This window comes from Lolium rigidum, chromosome 1 (assembly GCF_022539505.1).
Source record: "Lolium rigidum isolate FL_2022 chromosome 1, APGP_CSIRO_Lrig_0.1, whole genome shotgun sequence".
NCBI classification, from domain to species: domain Eukaryota; kingdom Viridiplantae; phylum Streptophyta; class Magnoliopsida; order Poales; family Poaceae; genus Lolium; species Lolium rigidum.
Genome location: NC_061508.1, coordinates 321,201,657 through 321,224,122, shown reverse-complemented (window position 1 = coordinate 321,224,122; position 22,466 = coordinate 321,201,657). Strand labels below are relative to the sequence as shown.

The 22,466-nt window shown below is 42.0% G+C and overlaps 1 protein-coding gene across 1 annotated transcript; it reads left to right on the top strand.

The window, feature by feature from the left end:
- Positions 1 to 12,583: 12,583 nt before the first annotated feature.
- LOC124698427 (DNA repair protein REV1-like) lies at positions 12,584 to 22,110 on the top strand. Its single transcript, XM_047230917.1, has 21 exons — positions 12,584 to 12,727; positions 12,837 to 12,952; positions 13,064 to 13,140; positions 13,760 to 14,277; positions 14,633 to 14,767; positions 15,462 to 15,594; positions 15,687 to 15,775; positions 15,876 to 15,926; positions 16,028 to 16,231; positions 16,460 to 16,579; positions 16,885 to 16,977; positions 17,843 to 17,902; positions 17,989 to 18,075; positions 18,155 to 18,238; positions 18,486 to 18,558; positions 18,997 to 19,065; positions 20,026 to 20,130; positions 20,279 to 20,655; positions 20,782 to 21,332; positions 21,464 to 21,524; positions 21,788 to 22,110. Exons 1-21 carry the CDS (start codon positions 12,599 to 12,601, stop codon positions 21,827 to 21,829), a joined length of 3,174 nt encoding a protein of 1,057 aa, XP_047086873.1. The 5' UTR covers positions 12,584 to 12,598; the 3' UTR covers positions 21,830 to 22,110.
- The last annotated feature ends 356 nt before the right edge of the window (positions 22,111 to 22,466 follow it).

The following is a 22,466-nucleotide window of genomic DNA, read 5'->3' as shown; positions in this document are numbered from 1 at the left end:
ACGCCATGAAGGTCGACACGCACCCCTTCCCCGCCGTTAACATGGTGGAGTGCACTTACCATGGAGGGTGCCGGCCGGGATTCTCGTGCAATATCAACATGGTAGGACCCGGGCACCACTGCGGTAAGGACGGAGATGAGGGCAGCTGCTCTCATAGCAAGGACACAGAGGAAGCCGCTCCACGCGATCGGCTCCGTCACGATGGCAAGCGCTACATCACAGAGGGAGAAGTGAGGAACGTAAGATATCAGCGACCTCTCTTTGACCACCTCCTCAACAAGTATGTGGGTCAATATGACCAACGCCGGCGGTACAACAACGATGATGAAAGAGATCGTATGGCTAGGGACGCCAGGAGGCACCGTCGGCATGATCGCGACGAGGAGAGGTATGAGCGCCACGCCAAGGAAAAGTCGAGAGAGCAAGACGACGTGGATAGGCACTGGGACTGCCCCTTCTTCAGACATTGCTGGGATTCAGGAATGAGCCGATTGCCTACAATCGGCAATTGTCCAGAGTGTAGACAAAAGAAGAAGGATGCAGCTAACGTGTCTGTGTTCAAACGTCTAGGGCCTCTCCCGCCTCGGAACAAGAACGCTGAGTCCGCTCGGGTAGAAGATCTCGAGGAACTAGAGGACGATGATGAAGAAGAAGACAAGTATCATCGGCCAAGGTGGTGCCCTGATGGGCTCAGACTGTTCCCAAAGCGAAGGGTTCGGCGGCTGCGTGGTTTGGAGGAAGGCTGAAAGGTTATACCGCACACGTTGAGGAAGGCGCGGCCTGATGCGGCCGCTAAAATCCAGCGAACCCTGGACGAAGAAGGTCGGCCACAAAGGAAAGAGTGGCACCCCAGACAAAGGAAAGCCGATGATGAGACATCGGCTGGCACAAACATGGTCTTCATCCTTCCAACGGAGTTTAGTGCTCCAGGATTAGACGAAGCACCTGTGGCACAACTTGACTGCGGCCCACGGCCGGTCATCTTTTTTTTTTGAGGTAAAACAGTGGGAAAGGCTCCCACTGCAATTTTTATTATATAAGAGATAACAAACTGTACAAGCATATATACAAAAAAAGAAGAAAGAGAGAGAAAGAAAAAGAAGAGAAACTAAGAAACTAAGAAGCTAGAAAGACAAAGAAAGAAAAAAACTATAGCACAGAGTCTAGCCAAGAGACATAACAAGCTTTGTGTTTCTTTTTCATTCTATGGGCAAGGAGCTTTAGTTCTTCCATGTAAATAGCTTTCCATCCTTGGAAGCTAGCATTCTGTCCTCGGAAAATTTTGTTGTTTCTTGTCATCCAGAGTGCCCAGGAAGCCAGAATAATAATATCCATCGAGAAAGGAAGGTTTAAAGAACATTTCAAATCCTGGAAAGCTTCATTTACAGAGAGGTTTCTTTGTCGACTGGGAGAAATAAAGTTCCAACATTCTTCTGCAAAGGGGCATGTCAAAAAGAGGTGTTGTAGTGTTTCTTCTCTGTTACATTCCAAGGTAGCACAATTATAAGATTGTAAGACCATTTTCTTCCTCCCAAGCAGATTTCTAGTATTGAGCTCTGTCATTGAGCAAGAGCCAAAAGAAAAACTTGTGCTTTGCTTGACAGGAAGATTTCCAAATCCAAGAGAAGAGGGGAACTGCTGGTTGATACCCAATTAGAGCTTTGTATGCCTTTTGAGAGGAGAATTCCGAATTTCCCCAAATGTATGACCAAGTATCTTTTCCATCTGAGAGTACTTTTTCCATAGCATCTTGGCAAATAACCTCCAAGTCATTAAATTCCTCAAAAGCTTCCTGAGACAGGGGGAGATTAAAGAGATCTTCAGTGTATTCAGTGAGAACAGCCTCATTTACCGAAATATTTGTTTTTTTTGCAAAGGTGATCAGGTGTGGAAATTTCTGATGCAGACACTGATCATTCCATAAATCCCCCCAGAAGAAGACGCTCTTTCCATCACCAATATTACATCTAGCCAGAGCTTTATAGCTATCCAAAAGTTTTAAGTGGGCTCTCCACCAAAAGGAACCCACTAATCTTTGCCCAGGAACTGCTCCAGATGCATAGTATGAATTCCAAATTAAATTCACCCATGGAGTATCTTCTCTGTTAAACAACTTATGGACATTCTTAAGGAGCAAAGTTTTATTTTGTAGGTCAAGGTTCAGAACACCAAGTCCTCCTTGCTGTTTTGGTCTACAAATCTTTTTCCAAGCAACCAGGGCAGAACCTCCTGCTTGCACATCATTATTCTTTTTCCTCCATAAACAATGCCTCATGTACTTTTGGACTTGTTCCTTAATTGTTACTAGGACATCCAGGCAACACATAAAGAAAATAGGAAGAGAGGCAAGGACTGATTTAACCATCAAAAGTTTTCCTCCATAATTCAGAAAATCTGCTATACCACAAAGCCTTCTTTGTACTCTTTGAACCATTGGTAGGAAGTGTTCAATGGAGGGTTTAGTCAGTCCCAGAGGCAGACCAAGGTAGGTGAAAGGAAGACTTCCAGTCTGACAATTCAAAGTAAGGGCAAAATGATGTAATCTTTGCTCATCCACATTTATTGGCATCATATTAGATTTGCTATAGTTGACTTTTAGCCCAGTAGAGATGGCAAAAGATTGTAGAAGAGCTTTTAAGCAAATCAACTGTGAGGCATCAGCTTTACAAATTACCAGTGTGTCATCAGCATATTGAATCACAGGGAAGTCAGGGCAGGAGGGACATGTAATTGGCATGGAGATGAGGCCAAGCAACAGAGCCCTATTTAGAATTGATTGAAGAAGGTCAGCAGCCAGAACAAACAACAGAGGAGATAAAGGATCTCCTTGTCTAACCCCTCTTTTGCAGTAGAATTTCTTCCCAGGCACTCCATTTAGCAGGACAGCTGAAGTACCAGAGCTCAGGATCAGGTGAATCCATTTTAACCATTTTTCACCAAAACCTTTTGCTTTAAGGATCTCAAGAATGGCTGAATGGTCAATAGTGTCAAAAGCTTTTGCAAAATCCAATTTGAGAATGAGAATTTCCTCTTTAGACTTGTGACATTGGTACAAATATTCAAATGCCCAACCAAGGCAGTCCTGTATTGATCTACTCTTGAGGAACCCATATTGATTTTTGTGCACAATCTTTAAAATAATATTCTGTAGTCTGTTTGCCAAGAGTTTTGTGATAATTTTGAGGACAGAATTCAGAAGAGATATTGGTCTATAGTCTCCAGCATTTAATGGGGTATCATTTTTGGCAATAAGAGTGATAAAAGAAGTATTGATACTTTCCAGATCCACCTCACCATTATAAAAATCAGTGACCAAGGAGAAAATGTCATTACCAATGATAGGCCAACAGCTCTTAATGAACTCATTATTAAAACCATCAGGACCTGGAGATTTGTCATTTGGCAATTTTTTAACAATGTCCTCAATTTCCTTCGTCTCAAAAGGTCTTTCAAGGGAAGTTTTCATCTCACTAGAGATAGGTTCACAGAGTTCCTCTAAATTGAATTGCATAGCAGAATTTCCAGATGTGCCCATCCTTTCTTTAAAAGCTTTCCAAAGGATTTCAGCTTTTCCATCATGATCAGTTATATCAGCAAGATCAACATTTTGCAGCATAGCAATCTTGTTGTGCCTAAAATTGATTGTTGCCCTAGTATGGAAGAACTTTGTGTTTTCATCTCCTAGTTTTACCCATTTGATCTTCCCTCTTTGCTTCTAGTAAATCTTCTGATTCTTTAAGAGAGTGAGCACATGGGACTTTAACAGATCTCTTAAACAATTTTCCTCTGCAGATAAGCTTCTCATCTCTTCCAGTATATCCAGGAAATCAATTACTTCATTAACACTCTTTATCAGATTCTTCAGACAAGGTAGATTTTTTTACCACAACTTAATAGCCCTTCTCAATTTCTACAGCTTTGCATTAATCCTTTTTGCACTGTTTGAATGGTTAACAGGAATGTCCCAAGCATTTTTCACAATATTCATAAAATCACTATGCTGCAACCAGTAGTTTTCAAACCTAAAAATGTTTGATCTTGGAATTTTTGTGTCAATAGCAATAACACAAGGAATGTGATCAGAGATTGGTTTGACCAATGAGTACACCATAGAATTTGGGTAGGAAATAGTCCAAGAAGCAGAAGTGAAGAACCAGTCTAGTTTTTCCAAAAGAGGGGATCTTTGCATATTACTCCAAGTGAATTTTCTTCCCTTCAAAGGTAATTCAATGATACCCAGGTTACTGATTGCTTCATTAAATAAAAGCATACTGTTTGTATCCCCTCCTGGTTTGTTTTTATCTGTTGGAGTTCTGATGAAATTGAAGTCACCAACAATTAACCAGTCAGTATCATCTGGCATATCAATATTTGCAAACCAATCAAGAAATCTGGCTTTTCTTTCAGTTTGACATGGACCATAGATGTTTGTGAGAATCCAGGAATCCAGAGAGATTTTACAGGTAAATTTTATAGAAAGGGAAAATTCATTGGTGAAACTGATTTCCCCATCAAAAATGCTTCCATTCCAAATGGTAATAATTCCCCCTGAGGCACCCACCGATGGCAAATACTCAAACTTGTTAAATTTTCTAGGACAGAATTTTTTTTATGTAATCCATGTCAAAGGTTTGTCTTTTTGTTTCCTGTAAACATATGATATCACAACCACTTTCTTGAATTTTGCTTTCCAAAGCCAACCATTTTTCCTCTGTATTTATGCCTCTAATGTTCCAATTCAGAATTTTCCATAATCTTTTGTCACTCATTGATAAACTATGTGGTTTTTTGTGGTACCCCTATTCCAAAGAGGGAACATTTGTTTCTTCTGGAAAGGCCCATGTTCAAAAGACCCAATAGATAAGAAGCCCAAATAGAAACATCCCAGCCCATCAAAGCCCAACATAAAGGAAGCATAAGATAACATCCAGGTTCAGAGACAAGACATGACATGGTCATCAGGATTACAGCCATTGCTTTTAACATAAACAAAGTAGTCACTTGGGGATTAGAGAAAAGAAGAAATCCAAAAGCAGCTGAATAAGACCATTCAACACACACACAAAAGCAGCTTGGTGTACACATGGGGAAACTATTTCTTCTTCTTCTTGTCCTGCAGCTTGCCACCATCGACTGCTGCATCTTTAGCTTCCTTTTCCTTTATTTTTCCCAGATTCACCACTCTTCCATCATATTCTTTCTCTGCCACCTTGCAGAAAGAGGTTGCCAAGTTTTTAATGACTTTTTTTTGAGTCACTGGAGGTGTAGCATTACAAGGCAGACAATCTTTATCATTGCAAGAAGAATGTTTCTTGAAACCCTTATTTAATTGAACAATCCTTGGGCTCCTTCTTACCTCAGACTCAACTAGAGGGATGTCACCTCTTCTCTTCCTTTTTGGAGCAGCAGGAGGGGGAAGCTGATCCAAAGGTTCCAAGTCATTCACACAATCTATTTCCACAATCTTACAAGAAGGAGCCAGAGAGGAAACACATTTATCAGGAATGTCAAACAGAAAGACTTGCTCATTTACATCAGAGGCAGAAATAAAATCCCATAAAGGAGATCTCAACAGGGCAGAAGTCCAATCAAAATTTTCAGGTGTGAGCAGCATCATAGTAATGAAATTGAACCAACTTACAGGAATCTTGCAGAGACTCCTCTTCTTCTGAATGTCATTCTCAAAGTGAGGGGCAAAATATTTTTCCCAAAGCTCCATTCCTTGTGCAGAGAACTTGGTCTTCTCAACTTCATGGTCCATAGGGTAGAAGAAAGTATGAACCATGCCAAGATGCAGGTGAGCAACATCTGGTTGAACAAGATTATTTCCTTCAAACATACCCAAGTCCTCATCTTCAGCAGAGTTACTAGAATTGCTTGACTGTCCTTCCTCCATCTCACTATCATCAGAGGCATAGGAATCAAGGATACTTATTAGCCCAGCACCAAGAGGAATGGGTTGATCAACAACATTGCAACCACTATTATCTTCATTTTCCACAGCAGCTGAAGAGAGACCAGAGATGAAACTATTTTCCACTGGTGGGGGAGGCAGATCCTGGTTAAAATCCATCTCATCAGGCACAGCAGCAGCAATCAGTTCCATCATGGCAGCATTATGAGGGACCTCCTCAACATCCATGTTGTTATTAACAGGTGGATGGGCCCAGTGACCCCAGCCCTGGTTTTCAGCATTTTGTTCCATCACTGCATCCTCTGCTGCTTCATTGGCTTGATTATTTGCCACAGGTGGTGGCAGAAACTGTTGCAGTTGTTCATCTTCGTTTGGCAAGGGGTGAGGGTCCACACCATCACCAGGCAGAGGGTCTTCATCAGCTGGTAACTCTCCCAACAGATTTTCTTCTAGGATCTCAACAGAGCAGGTCCATGACTCTGTGTCATGAGCATCACCAACAGTGAATCTGAGGCTTTTTGGAATATCTTCAAGATCAGTAACACGAACCTTGACTAGAACTCTTTCTTTATGAGTAGGGTCTTTCTCCCAAATCAGAAGCTTGCCAATGTCCACAAAATCAGCGGCCAGGTCATCAGTGTTAATGAAATCTAAAGGGGGCCCCACAATCATCAACCAACACTCACGGTTGAACAAAGCCCTACGCCAGTTAGTGCCTCTGTCATGCCTAATAAAATAAATATTTGCATCTAGAAATTGGATAGGACTCGCACGCACTAATCTGTCCCTAGGCCGGTCATCTTTGAGAAGCCACGAGAAAGAAGCTACAGGCATCTGAAGGCCCTGTACTTGCGAGGCTACATCAATGGGCAGCCTGTCAACAAGATGCTGGTGGACACCGGAGCGGCAGTCAACATTATGCCATACTCCATGCTACGTCGGTTGGGACGCTCTAGCTCGGATCTGATCAAGACCAATGTGACACTGAGCGATTTCAACGGCCAAGCATCTGACGCACAAGGTGTTCTGAACGTGGATCTGACCATAGGAAGGAAAACCGTCCCTACGACGTTCTTTATTGTTGACAGCAAGAGCACCTATGCTGTCCTACTAGGCAGAGATTGGATCCACGCCAACTGTTGCATTTCATCCACGATGCACCAATGCCTGATACAGTGGGATGGAGATGAAGTAGAAGTCGTTCACGCAGATGATTTAGCCGAGATTTCAACGGCTGGCATGAACGTTTGGGAGACATCAGGCCAAGAGCCACTCTCAGGCATCAATTTGGACGACTGCGAGCGCATCGACGTGACAAAGGACGGGGTTAGGCTGGTTTTATCCACCGGCCTGACCGTGTAACAAGAGCAACATCTATGGACAAACGTGATGATGCCGATCCATGTGATCGGCCCCAAGGATCTATGGAGGAACATTGCAAAACCTTCATTGAGCAATGCAATCAATATGGAGGCCGATTCTAGCAATCGGCCAAAATTATCCTCACCATGTGTTCTGCCTGAGTTCAACGTCGATCTAACGGGCAATGGGTTTGCGTCGGCTGATGAGCTGGAAGAAGACCACACTGGTCCTAACAGAGCCGACGTTCACATATAGTACCTTGGCTAACCACAGAGCCGAAATCAGCAGCTACCTGGCAGAATCGGCTCGGGGGGCACCTAATCGGATGAACATGTGCGATACATATGCAGTAAAATATTGGGGGCCGATAGAAAAATCGGCCAGTAAAAAAAATCGACTTCAGAGCTAAGGAGCAAAGCCGATGCATAGCCATCGACTCTAGCACAAATTTCATGGGATCTACCAGTTGTGTGTTCAAAACACAAGGACCTCCAACTCTGTGTCAAAGGAGTTTTGTTTCTGAGCCGTTCTGTGATCATCTGCAATATCGACTTTCAACGGAAGGAAGGTGATCGACTCTGGCTGACTCTGCGTGGCAGCTTTCTCAGGTATGATCGAGTTCAGAAGCCGATTGGAGGGTCATCGGCTGATCCCGCATCGCAATCTCTTTCAAAGACAGCGAGTTCTTGCAAAAGAGGGATCCATCATCACCGATAGGGAGTTGGCTCGGGCTGTCCGGTTGCTTGCAAAGGAACGGAGCAGGTGATACCTGTTCTGCAGAAGTATCGGCTTCAGCGTCAAGTCGTTTCAGCAGCGGTTCTAGGACTTTCTTGAAGGCATTGGTCTTCCACATTGCCCACCAGAGCTCAAAGTCATCGGTTTAAAATATGAAGGTTAGATCGTGAGGGATTGATGCGTTGACATCGGCTTATTGAGCATTGACCAAGTCCACGGTCACTCCGTAGTCAAAGAGATGAAGAGCGGATTATGAGGGACCGATGCGTGGCCATCGGTTCATTGAGCATTGGCTAAGTGGACAATCGGCAAAATCAGTATGAGGAGAATCGGCTAAATTGGCATAAAGGAAATCGGTAAAATCAAATTGGGGAACTTCTTCATTGATAAACGAGATTTCTTACATAAAAGAGCTGATTGCTCTCAAAAGGAAGTACTAAGGGGATACATTGCCCCGTCTACTACTGCGATCCTATGCTAAGGGTCCTATCTACGGGCCGTCGCTGCCCTCGTCGTCGCCGTCGTCGCCGGCTGTCGGCGCTACTCCCGGCGGGCTCGTCGTCGCTGCTGTAGCGGCCGCCGGCAGGACCCTCGTTGTCCTCGTCCTCCTCGTCAGCGTCGTCGTCGTCGCTGTCGAAGTTGCTGAGATTCCCCGGCCAGGGGCAGAGGCGCTTGGCCGGTGGTTCGTCGGAGGAGGTGTCATCCTCCTCCTCCTCCTCCTCTTCCTCCTCCTCCTCCTCCTCGGAGAAGGTGAAGTCATCGCAGGAGAGGCGATCGTCATCGCTCTCCTCCTCCGTCTCCCCGTCGGCGAGGAAGCGGAGGTCGCTTTCCCCATCGGTCGAGGACTTGTCATCCTCTGACCAGATGGAGAAGTCGTGACTCGGCTCATCCCCAACTTCGATGGCGCGGCGGATGTTGGCCGCGTGGGCCTCCTCCGGGTTCCACTCCGGCATCGGCTCGCGGGAGGAGGAGGACTCGGTGGAAATACCCGATGAGGCGGAGGGAGAAGAAGACATGGTGGCGCAGGAGGGATTTTAGAGTTCTAATGCGAAGAGGATGAAGAAGCAAACTGTTTGGAACGGTTAAATAAAAGGGGATATAGTGGAGATTCAATGCCACAGCAGTTTCCGAGGAAGTGGTGCCCAACAGAAGAAAAAAAAATTGCCAGGTCACGCGGAGAAGTGGAGGAGGCAAGGCATCATGATGAAGGATACTGCGACGGTTTTTCTCTACCACGACATGACCCGACGAAAGAAAAGCATAATGATTTTGGAAATGTCATTTCCAAAACCAGGGGGGCATGAGAATGTGTTGCGGTCAGAAACCCACCGGCGGGCAGCGACGGGCAACACCGTAGAGCCGGGAATCTCCCAGGACTGCGGCTGGCCCTGGTCCCTCCGAGCGACGGCCCGCAAAGCCTCGGCACGCACGTCCGATGCTGATGCAAGGGCGTGCCACCCGACCTATACACTGGTCGGGGAAGGTGTTGGATGATGCCTCGCTTAGTTTCCTGCATGGCATACACGTAAACATTAAATACGAGCCTCGATCGGCTCTCAGGTTATCCTGTGAATCGGCTCAAGGAGCCGATCCACCCATGATGCGTACGAGGTGTACAATCAGATGGTGGTCCTGCTTGATCAAAACAAGCTAAAACGACCTACTATGATTTGGGGTTTTCACCGCATAATCGGAACATCCTACTCGTGATTGAGCCTGGCGGCCACGCACGGTGATCGTAAACCGACCCTAGACAAGGCCTAAAAACCAACACGAGGTTGATCCTCGGAACATCCTGTCTAGGGCTAGCAAACTACACCCTACGCGCCACTGGATCCTTCAACCCGTTTGTAAGGCCTAACGATGCAGATATTAAACTAATCCTTGAAGAAACAAGGAGCAACCATAACGGATCGGATCTACTAAATAATGATCAAGCGGGGTGCCGCCCTTACACCCAAGATAGGTGTAAGGGCGGCTAGATGTCTAGGGGTCGCACGACGATAGCATATGATACGAAGAACAATGCTAACCCTAAAACATCTATGATGACTACGTTGCTCGCCATAAAAAAAGCTTCAATACGAACAACGCATGAACGACGAATAAACGTGTGTTGCCTAGATCGCAAGATGCGATCTAGGCAGCATGATGCTTACCCGGAAGAAACCCTCGAGACGGGGGAGTTGGCGATGCGCCTGGTTTGTGTTTGTGGTGAACGTGATTGTTGTTTATTTCATAAACCCTAGATACATATTTATAGTCCGTAGACTTTCTAACGTGGGAATAATCCCAACCGGGCACGAGCCCAAACTCTATCTAATCGACACGTATCCTACTATAGTACAGATACACGGTTAAACTAGCCCAAACTTGATATATAAGGCCGATTCATGTATTCCTTCTATGTATATTCTTCAAGCCCATCTTCAATCGCGGCCCACCTCTGATCCGGTCAAATTCTGGTGATAACAGGTTTACCACGAAAATGTGGCTAACGATAAGTTAGTCACACATATGAAAAAGTCGGTATAAATTAAAGTCTTCACACATAGACCACGTATAACACCAAAAGCGACAAACCACTTTTATGGTGCAAAAACTAAATACATAGATTCAAATCCAATCTGCTTGATAATAAGAGAAAACCCTAAGCCCCCGCGTGTCTCCTCCGTCTCCGTCTGACATTGATAGGTCTCCACCTCCTCTGCTTCTGCACCATCGTCATGAGAACATGATATCACACATCCGACATCACTTGCTTATGGCTTTAGCCGCCATACACCTTCTCACATGTTTGCAGTTCAATGACCGAAGATTCCAATGGAGGGTGGGAACGGTGAAAGTTGGACCCAAGGCCACAAATTGGATACCCGAAAGAGAACTAACTTAGTTCTTAATCGAGTCCTACACCAACAGATTTGTATCTTGGTTCGTGCAATTGAGTTGTAAGTTAGGTTGCAACTGAGATTGCAACCGAATTTTTTAGTGAGGTTGCAACTAAAAATTTGCCTCCGCACTGTTAGATTTGCTTCATGATTCATACTAATGTGAGTTACAATATATGTTACAACTGAAATTGAATGGCGTTATCTAATTGAAAACTGAGTTAGTTATGAGTAGACTTAGAAATTAAATTGAAAAAACTTCTTATACTCCCTCCATCCCATCAAAGTTGTCTGAACTTTATTAAAACTTAGATGTGTCTAGACAATATTTATTAGGTAGATACATCCAAATTGACAAAGTTGAAACAATTTTGGTGGAATGGTGGGAGTATTTGAAAACGTAGGGAGTAGTGATTTATATGAGTTGTCTGAATCCACATTTCAATGAGTTGAGACATGCCATTTTTATGTCAAAGTGTAGGGAGTAGTGATTTACATGCGTTATCTGAATCCACATTTCAATGAGTTGAGACATGCCATTTTTATGTCAAAGTGCAAACATCAAACATAACTAGACAGGTGTGTCAAATTTAGAGTGAACATTTGACATCACACCTAATATTGTGTGGGTGCTGGTCTATATGGACTGAAAGGAAAGCATGGGGGAGGAGGTAAGACACTTACTGCATCAGTCTGATAGATTTTGGATACAACTTTCGACCTTGCTCAGCTGGGAAATACGAAGGTTAAAAAACTAGCAAAACCCAAACCTCGGTGGATGAAACCCGATACTGAAATTCTGAAGATCAATGTTGATGTTTGCTTCATGGCGGATACTCGTGAAGGTGCGGCGGGCTTAGTCATCAGAGAGACCACAAGGGTCGTCCTGTCCAAGGACATGCCTTATGGTATAATAATGCAGCCAATCCATTACTTATGGAGGCTCAAGCAGTTCGTGATGGTGTTCGACTGGCTCAGGAACGACACTATGAAAATGTCGAAATTCAAACTGACGCTCAAGAAGTGTTCAAGTTGATGCAGGAACCTAGTGGCGGCAAATATGAGATAGCTAGCATATGCCATGAAATTCAGGAGCTTAGTAGGTTTTTTAATATTATGAAGTTTAGTTTTGTTGGAAGGCTTGCTAATGAAGCAGCCCATGCTTGTGCCAAGAGTGCTAGTGCTAATAGGAGGATGTGCTCGTGGATTAACTACACAACTATTTTTAGTACTCCCTTCGATCCATATTATTTATGCTAAAATGGATGTATCTACATCTAAAATATGTATAGATACATCTATATTAGCATCAAGTAATATGGATCAGAGGGAGTAGATATTGTAATCTCATTGATTAAGAAATGAAGTTTCTTTTTTAGCAAAAAAGAAAAAAAATGCACGAAGGGAGCCCACAACACAAGAACCATTCCACCGCTCCGCTTTCGACCGCGCCGCTATTGGACTCGCGCGCTCCCAAAATTCCCCGCCCGATTCACCACTTCCTCCCGCCATGAGCTCCTCCTCCGGCCGCTGCTCCCCGCCGCCGGCGCAGCCGGTGGCCTCCTCGTCGGGCCAGAAGCGGGCGAGGGGCGAAGACGACCCAAGCACGTCGCTTTCCAACCCCGACTCCGCCGCCGCCCCCGCCCAAAACCCTCGCCGCGCCTTCTCCTCCTCCCCGTTCGCCGACTTCGGGAGCTACATGTCCGCCAAGAACAGCAAGCTCACGGCGCAATTCGACGCCGATGCGGCCACCTCCGCGGCGGCACCCGGGGCCCTCTTCGCGGGCGTCTCCATCTTCGTCGACGGCTTCACCGTCCCCTCTAGCCAGGTGCCCGCCGCCGGCTCGTACTGTACTCTTGTGACTTCGCATTTTCTTGTATCTATACCGGTGGTGATTATGCCAAAAAAAATCAATCTTGTTGTTTGGGGACTGACAGGAGCTGAAGGAGATTATGCTGAACAACGGAGGCCGTATGGTCAACTACTTCTCCAGGCACACCGTGACGCACATCATCTGCACTCACCTCCCAGAGAGCAAAATGCGGAACATGAGGTACAAGAGTGGGAAGAGGAAAGGGGGTTCACTATTTGTGCTACTGTAACTATGTAACAATTATGTTTTTTTTTTCGTGTGTCGTGATATCGGTGCTACTTAATAATCCAGAGCATTCAGTAAGGGACTTCCTGTCGTGAAGCCGGCGTGGGTGGTGGATTCCCTTGCAGAGAACCGGATCCTCAGCTGTATGTTCTTTCCTTTCTCCTTCTCTTTTGTAACCAGTATGACAGTGCTGAATGATACGCTCCATTCCTGCAGCTGTTGCTTGAGTGATTCGATAAACCATGTTGCTAGCAATACTTTGTAGTCATAGTTTGATTGAGTTAGTTGCATCAATGCACACGCAATTCAGACATTGTCTGGGATGAAGCAAATCTTTCTAATGAACAGGGTTTTCCTGGCAGACGTTGTTCTCAGCTTAATATAGGTAGCCCTACACGGTCCTCCATCCACTAAAAATCTAGAATCATGTTAAATCATCATAATATACAGTTTTGCCTAGTTTACTATTGTGCACATCTCCCCTTCTTCAGTTTTTCTAGTTTATGGACATGTAGACATAAATAGCAGGTGCTAGATCAATTAGTGAAATCATTTAACCGAACACAATGTTAATAATTATGTAAAAGTTCACTTCTTTGCTTATTTCCCCCTAGAACTATGCTTTCATCTATCCCTTGTCTCACAGCAGGTGCTCATGTGGTTCTGTACTGCACATGTGTAGCCTGTGCTTATTTCTTATGACACTCTAGTTTGTATCCACTATATTAGTTCATTTATTCTTATGATGGAATTTTCACTCAGGCATTCCATATCAAATAAGTCACCATAGTTCTTCAAGCCGAAAGCAGATGAAGCTTTCTGCTTTCTTTTCTGGGAAACAAGATGGAACATGTAATCAGGGTGACCGAAATGATGTAAACAAAGACCTTGGGCTCCAAACTTCTTCTGCCCAGGAGGGATCACAAGACCAAAATGTATTTCGTGAAAACGAAGGATCATTAATGAGTGTTGAGGTAGCAGAGGACTCACTATCCCCGGATGAACACGAAGTTTCAACACTCGAAGAACGAGATGGTGAAGATTTTGCAATGGACGATGATGATAATGTTTGTGAAACAGAGATTTCAGAAAGTGTGAACAATGACATGGATACTAAACTTTATGTGCCTGATTCCCCTGATGCTACATCAGATGTGTGCGGTACAAACTCTGTGGGAAGCCATTTATCATTGGGTTTGCTGGAGAAAGATACAGCTAAATCTGCTACCCGTTCACATTCAACCCTAACAGATCCAAATTTTGTAGAAAATTATTTCAAGGCATGTTATCCAAACAATTTAGCATCATTTTCTGTTCTATTTATATTTTTGTTACACAATTGTTGGCATGATCTGGTTCAATATTGGAACACTGATATTGAAATGTGGAATTTACTATCTTGTAAGAAATCATGTTTAACTCCAAAAAATTTCCTGGTGTTTTAAGGATTGATCAAAATGAAATCTCGTGTGTAGTCTGTCATGGATGTGAGTTCTTAGGTTAATTTGTACCTTTTGAAGTTTCTCTTGCTGCCATGCTTTGTTTTCATTAGAGTATCATATACATTCTTCAATGGTATACTGCAATTATTTGTCATGCTGACTATTTTTACCATGAACTTATGTGGTACTCTAGCATTCTCGACTGCATTTCATTGGGACCTGGAGAAATCGCTACCGCAAGCGCTTCTCAAATTCACTTGGAGCTAAAAGCAGTAAGGGGAAGAACGACCATTCTGGGAAGAAGAAAACAATAATTCATATTGATATGGTAATCTTGTCAATTTATCATCCTTTGTTAGATGTACATATAATTTTTTTTATAATGCTGATGCTTTGCACTAATCTTCCAAACATTAATATGCTTTGTGGCTGGGGGTCTGTTATCTTTTTTTGTAATATGCTATGTATATTTAGTTATACAACTTGGCATATCACTTCGTGACTTCTAGAATCCAGTTTAGTTGCAAAGATAAAAAAGCACGCCCTTCTTTGGAAGCCCTGAACAGTTCACAATTTTATAATTAGATTTTTAAATCCAAAAGGCGTGGTAAATTTTTATCTACTTGTAAAGGACGCATCATCTTTTAAGAGGAATGTGCTAAAAACGGGCTAAATACGCCGAGTCAGCAGTGCATTTGCTATTGCTGTCAATATAGTCATATAAACGTGAATTTGTTCTCCATGTTATTGGATCGTATGGAGAAGAAAATCATCCGCGTAAACTAGTAGGAAAGTAGAGAAACAGACCATTAAAACTTCGGTCTGAGCTACAATTTTCAGTCACTAGTTGATTTAATGCTCACAGGAGACTGAGCATGAATATTTGCTTGTCTTGATCCTGGGCATAACCTTGTGCAGTTTGAGTATTGTATCTTGGTATCTGCTGTCATCAGACATACGGCAGTGATGCACTGTTGATACTTGTTACCTTGATCTTTGACATATGGTTTCTCCAATTCCAGGACTGCTTTTTTGTATCCGTTGTCATCAGAAATAGGCCAGAGCTGCACGATAAGCCGGTAGCAGTTTGTCATTCAGACAATCCTAAAGGAACCGCAGAAATATCATCTGCAAACTATCCTGCGCGAAACTATGGTACTTTATTTTACTGGAAATCACAGCTGGGGCTTAAAATCTGTTGGTGGACATACCTGAATGTATTTTATGTCCTTTTTTATGGATTCCAGGGATAAAGGCTGGCATGTTAATTAGAGATGCCAAAGCTCGGTGCCCTCACTTAACAGTTGTTCCTTATAACTTTGATGCATATGGGGAGGTATATCTTCTAACTTTCCATGACTGTCAGTTCGTCCTCAGCTTTTATCTGGACACTGCTTTTGTTCAAATTGAGATCTTGGTATGGAACTGTATTGTAGGTTGCTGACCAGTTCTATGGTATTTTGCATAAATATTGCAGTAAGGTTCAGGTTTGTACTGTATTATCCCATACTCTGCATATGTTCATGTTAATACAATCCCCACAAGATGATTGCCACATATATGTCATAATTCTGACTAAGTTATTTAGGCTTTGAGCTGTGATGAAGCATTTCTGGACATGACTGAGTGCTTACACGATAATGTGGAGGAAGTTACAGAAAGAATGAGAAATGAGATATTTGGTACAACAAAGTGTACTGCTAGTGCAGGTATTGCTGAAAACAGGCTCCTAGCCCGTTTAGCCACCAGATCTGCAAAGCCGAATGGACAGTTATTTATTTCATCCGAGAAGGTATGCGTGCATGTTAAATGTGCCCATCCGTAGCTTTGTACATTATTTCCATGTACAATGTGATTTTGAATGAGGGCATGTTTCGAACAACAATTATAGGGATTCTGAAGGAATTACCCTTTATTCTTTTCATAGAGTTAAACATAATTGAAGACAGTTTATTAGTCCAGTGATTTGCTTGTGTTGCTCAATTGAATATTGTTTTGTCTAAACACAACTTTATTACAGGCTGATGATTATTTGAATACCCTCCCTATCAAAGCACTTCCAGGCATTGGTTTTACCGTTTCTGCAAAACTGAAAAGCAACGAAGTTGAATACTGTGGTCAGCTTCGCAACATATCAAAGGTTTGCCAACAACGTCTCACTTGTGTAGTTTAACATGTTGTCACCCCTTCTCTTAAAGTAAGTTGGCAAGTGTGCTGTCAAATGGCTCCTTATTTTACAAGTTCGATACCATGCTCGACTAAATTTTACTAATATGGAATAGAATGAAAATCAGTTCATCTTTAACAGTTATAATGAGCAATAATTTATAACTATGTATGGAATATCTGCTATGTAATGGCCATACCATGCATCACCGTAGTCTCCTATCTGTAGGTTTGTGCATATGTTCTTTTACTGAATTCCCGCAAACACTTTTTATGTAGGATGCTCTCCATAAGGACTTCGGAAAAAAGATCAGTAATATGTTATGGAACTATTGCAGAGGAATTGACCATTCAGTTGTTGAAGATGTTCAGGTAGAAGCATCCTAGTGATTTCCTATTGTGAAAACCCAGGATAAGATTGGTGTGCATAGCTAAGCCTGGTATCTTGTAACTGCATGCTTCTAGCTCACTGTTGCAAACAACTTGAACTAATCACATTCTCGTTGTTTCCTCCCGATTTGAGTTTGTAACTAGTTTCGTATTGACAGGTAGTATGCGTGAATACAAGGAACAGCAGTCCCCCCAAATGTCTAAGACCTTTTTTTTTCAAACAACTGTTACATAAAGGATGTATGCCTTTAATATGATATCAAATTAATACTGCTAATTTTTGTGCATATTTCACTTAAGTACAAAAAATGTATTTCTGAAAGACGTACCAAATTTCGTACTGTTCCTGTGGTGTAATCTCCCATTTGTATGGCTTGTTATTGTAAGCAGATCTCATAGTGGAAAATAAACTATATTTAAATATTAATTTTGTGTTAACAGCATTGCGTTCCTCCTGCAAATATGGGTTACCCTTTTGCTTTATGTTGACATATGATGCTTTCCCCTAGCTTTTGCATGGTATGGATTATTTGCTGAAATGAAACTGTGTGATATGACATTGCATTAGTAATAGCTCAAGAAATCAGACACAATCACACATGCTAGGGCTCAAATGATCTCCTAAATATAAATACCTATGCTTTCTTTTGAACTGTGTTAGTTGTTGACATGGACGCAAATTTGCTTCTTACAAGGATCAAATGTCTTTGATTTTTTTCTCAAAAATAAGTCTTCGATTTTATTCATGACTGATGCTTAGCAGGCACCGTGTTGATTTTGGTCATCCTTCCCTTTTAATTGAATAACCTGATATATTTGGACTTCATTTGCTGCACATATATTACAGGAAACAAAATCTGTTGGTGCTGAAGTCAATTGGGGAGTCAGATTTAATGAGGACAAAGATGTGTGCCCCTTTTTTCACTCTTGTGTTACTAATCATCTTAATGCTGTGCCTTTTCGGGTTTGATATTATTATGTTTATCTTTGCAGGCTGATCATTTTCTTGTGAACCTAAGCAAGGAGGTTTCTTTACGCTTACAAGGATGTGGGCTACAGGGCCGTACTGTTACCCTTAAGGTTGTTTCTGTACACACTTCTTAATCCATTTCTGTGGCAACTGGTTATAGTTTTATAACCAATATGTTCTGCCTTGAAGGTGAAAACAAGAAGAAAAGGTGCAGGAGAGCCAATAAAGTTTATGGGATGTGGTGACTGTGAAACTATGAGTCGTTCCACCAAGGTAAGGGTTAAATGATGTATTTGAATAGACACATTCATGTCATTGTGTTGTAATCTTTGTTTATTTTTGTATTTCTGTATCAACTTGCATTCCATGACATTGTGTTGACCGCTTGCTCCAAGGGTCAGGCAAGCATTTATCCTGTAAAATACGTTCTCAGTTCTTGGTGCACATTCTTAATACAAAATGTGATTTTTGTCATCACTATTTTTCTTACCTTTCTTTCTTTTCCTTCGCTGTTCCAAAGATCACAGGTGCAACTGACAATTTAGTCACCCTTCAGAGAATTGCAAGACAATTGTTTGCAGCTTTTCATGTTGGTAAGTTCGATATATTCTCTCTCATACTCCCTCCGCCCCAAAATGTATTACACGGTCTTTGATGCACGACTTTGATCACTAATATATACTAAATTTTATATGGATTGGGAATGTATAAATGATATCGTTGCATTTGTCTTAAAAAACTAGATTTATACTAATTTTATGGACATATTATAAGTACAAATTATAGTCACATTTGTACGGTGTTGACCAACGAAAATAAAGGGTGCCTTACATTTTTTTAATAGAGGGAGTATCTTATATGTACTGCCTCCACCATAAATGTCTCTTCTAATTATTACCTCCGTTCTAAAATATAAGATGTTTTGGCAGCTCAAATTTAGCTGCAAAAACTTCTTATATTTAGGAACAGAAGAAGTAGTATTTTGTTTGGGTTACATTGTTGAAGACTAAGTCTGCAGTGCCATATTCTAGATGTGAAGGAAGTTCGCGGAGTTGGACTAAAAATGTCGAAGCTTGAGCATGCAGATTTAGCACGAGGAGGTATCTTCTAACTGTTTGAATTCTCATCTATGTGTTTTTTCTCTTTATTGTTCAACACTCTCTTGGGCATGACATAAATTTCTCGTCAAGATTTGGGTCTGAGTTATCAGACAGCTAAGGTGTATCAAGTGAAGAATTTGAAAGCGGGAATGGTGATTGGCACTTAACGATTTTTTTTTACTTCTGACGTATAAGAGTATGGCTAAAAATAATGTGTTTCCTTATTTGTTGGAATATACAGTTTTGTCGTACTACTAGTCTAGAACTACATGTTAAATATCTGAAGTATAATGGCCCGAGCGCTCTCACCAAACTATGTACATGTGTGAGTAGATATCTACACAAGTTAGTAATTATTTTCCTTGTTTGGAAATATAAGGCATATTTTGTCTTGCACATAACCAAGGAGATTCCAACGGTGACGAAACTACATGTATTAAGATGGATATTTTGTAGAGTATAGAGCGAATAACACACATGCATTCAAATATGAAACACACCGTGTAATATAAGCCTTGTATTTTCAAACAAAGGGAGTAGTTATATATCACGATTGCACTGGATATTGGCATAACTGGGCTAAAGAATAGGCCAAACCCACTGTAATATTCCTGCACATGTTGATGTAGTGTGTATGCAACATTATTTTTATAAGCTACTCTTTTGTAGTATAGGTTTTAAGTCGACTGATAAGGTTCTTTTCAAGGAGATTAATGCAATAAGTCAACATATTTTACTTCCTTCACACCACCCTTATGAGTTATGACAGCTTGTTCCAGTACTTCTTGAATGCTTTGCACTAAACTTAACAATGACAAACCAGTTCAAATATAATCTCCAGATTAGTGTTGGTAATTTTCTGCCCATATCTTCTTAAGTCTACTGCACATTCTTCCTTAGCTAGTGGCTACCTGATTTTTTGGATGCTTATCTTTTCATGGTTGTTATTTTTTAATGAAGCACCACAAGGGAATATGCTTAAATCATGGCTTGGTTCATCAGCTGAAAAGCTTAAGAAACAGGGCATTGAGAAAACCTGCTTGCGTGGAAACAATGATGATGCAGGTATTGGGCATTTTATCATACGAAGGCGTTGGGTTTCTGTATTTTAGTGTTGTTTTGCATAGTTTTTTACTTCATAGCGTTGAATGTGCGGAGTTTCCGTTCTCTATAGAATTTTGTGGAAGAATTTGACTTGTTAGACATCATGTAGGAACCAGTGGGCTGCGAAATTTGGGAGGCTCCAGACCATCATTTACACGCGTGGCATCCCATTCATCCAAGGCGAACCTCACAATTGATAGGTCTACCAGAGTCGATGCTGTTGAGATGCCACCATTATCCGAACTTGATCTGGAGGTCCTCAAAAACCTCCCCCCCGAGATAATATCTGAAATGAATGTCATGTACAAGGGAGAATTGCGTGGTTTTCTAGATATGATAAGTGGAGATGAAGGCAAGGAAAGCAATTCAAAATCTCTTGTTTCACCTGCCGTTGATCAGAACTCTGTGTCTGCTTCTACTGCAAAGTTGCATGGATATGGAGAGCATAGAGACTCTGTTCATTTGGGAAAGCAGAAGGATACTAAGGTAAGCTGAACAGTAACCTTTAAACTGGAAACGTAGAGGAAGCACACAGTTCAAAGCTGACACTTTGTTATCTTCATATTTCGGACCATTCCTTGAGTATTCTAAATGTTGGTATTACTGCCACAGGGGACAACAGACCAGGAAGTTCAAGCTGCCAGTGCATCGTGCTCAAGAGCCTGTGAATTGGGTGATACAAACAGTGTCACACGTCTTGATTTCATGCCTAATTCTCTAAGCCAGGCCGACTTCACAGTTCTGCAGGAATTACCTGAGGATGTCAAGGCTGATTTGTTTAATGTGCTTCCATTGCATAGGTCAAGAGATCCTACATGCAGCACTTCCAATGTTACTGAAATTAAATCTCCGAATGATGAAGGAACTGATGATCCAATACACCATCTCCCAGGAAGTTGTAAAAAATGGGCTGAACAGTTGAAAGTTAGCAGTTCTCTGATATTGAATGCTATTGCGGAGCAACATGCAGATTCTATCTCCAATAAACCTTTATCTTCCATTTTAGAGCCCATCGCTTCCCTCCTCCCTCTGTGCCCCAACTCAGGTAGCGAAGAATGGAACGACACACTCTCCTGCCTCTCTGGGCTTCTTGTAGAGTATATACACCTGAAAGTCGATTCTGATATTGAAGAGCTGCACAGATGTTTCCTTCTTTTGAAAAGGTGATGCATACAACCGTTCAACCATTATTAGATATGAACATGTAATGATATTGGCGCAGTTAGTCTCTCTTGAAGAGGAAGGTAGTTCATGCTACCACATTATCATTAATTACTGAACTTTCTCATTGTAGGTTCTCCTCAGCATCTGAGCTTTTTCTGGAATTGCACAATAGCATTCTTCCTTTGCTACAGGTAAATTTACATGTTTAGCTATCATCGGTTTTTCTTCAAGACTTTATTTTAAGATTTATCTATGTATTTGTTATGGCTGTCCTTCATGTCCTTTGCTTTATCACTTTTGGCTTTCACAAACTTTATGGTTGGAGTACCTTCTTAGTTTTTAGATGGAGGCAATCAGCTGTCCAGTTTTTTCTTCTTCTTATTATAAAATTACAGCTATTTCGGTTAGGTTTTGAGAACATTGGCATGCATAATTTTGCTTGGTCATTTTGTAGGATTCCATCAGTCAGCATTATGGTGGAGTATTGCGTTTGTAGTTCGAAGTTCAGCTGTCAGGGACCATTTAGTGATAGGAGATGGAGATGGGCGCTGGAGTACAGTGGTGAATCTAACACCATCATGCTGTGTACCCAAGGAGTGTAAATGGCTCTTCTGGCCTGCGGCTCCAAACTGAATCAGTGTTTTGAATGCTAGCGCTGTGGGTTCGTCATGGACAAAAGGAAATTGTGTACACCTGTAAATATTACTACTTCTACATGAATGACTCCATGAGCCCTCATTTTGTTCTTTGTAATATAGCCTTTTCTCCTTTAAAATAGCTCATTGTTCCGGGAACAAGGCAAAAGTTGACATAGGGAGTTCGAAATTCTGTGGATGCAGCCTGTGTGCAATCTTTGCTGCTTTCATTCCAACATGCAAACCTTACGAAGCCTTCAGATGTTTTTTGTGCTATGCAATTAATTCAGGTTGGCTTAATTTTGTCAAGAACAGCAAAAGTGAGAGTTTGACAAAAAAAAAAGGGAAAGAGAATCCAACTTGTGAGTTGGGAATACGAACAGAAGAAATCAAACTGCAAAAGAAGAGCCTTGCTGATGTCTTTTAAGTTGCAAATCACCAGCTATAAGTTGGTAGGCGCAACATCTTCAATATGATCAATCACCTTTCTCCAAGGCG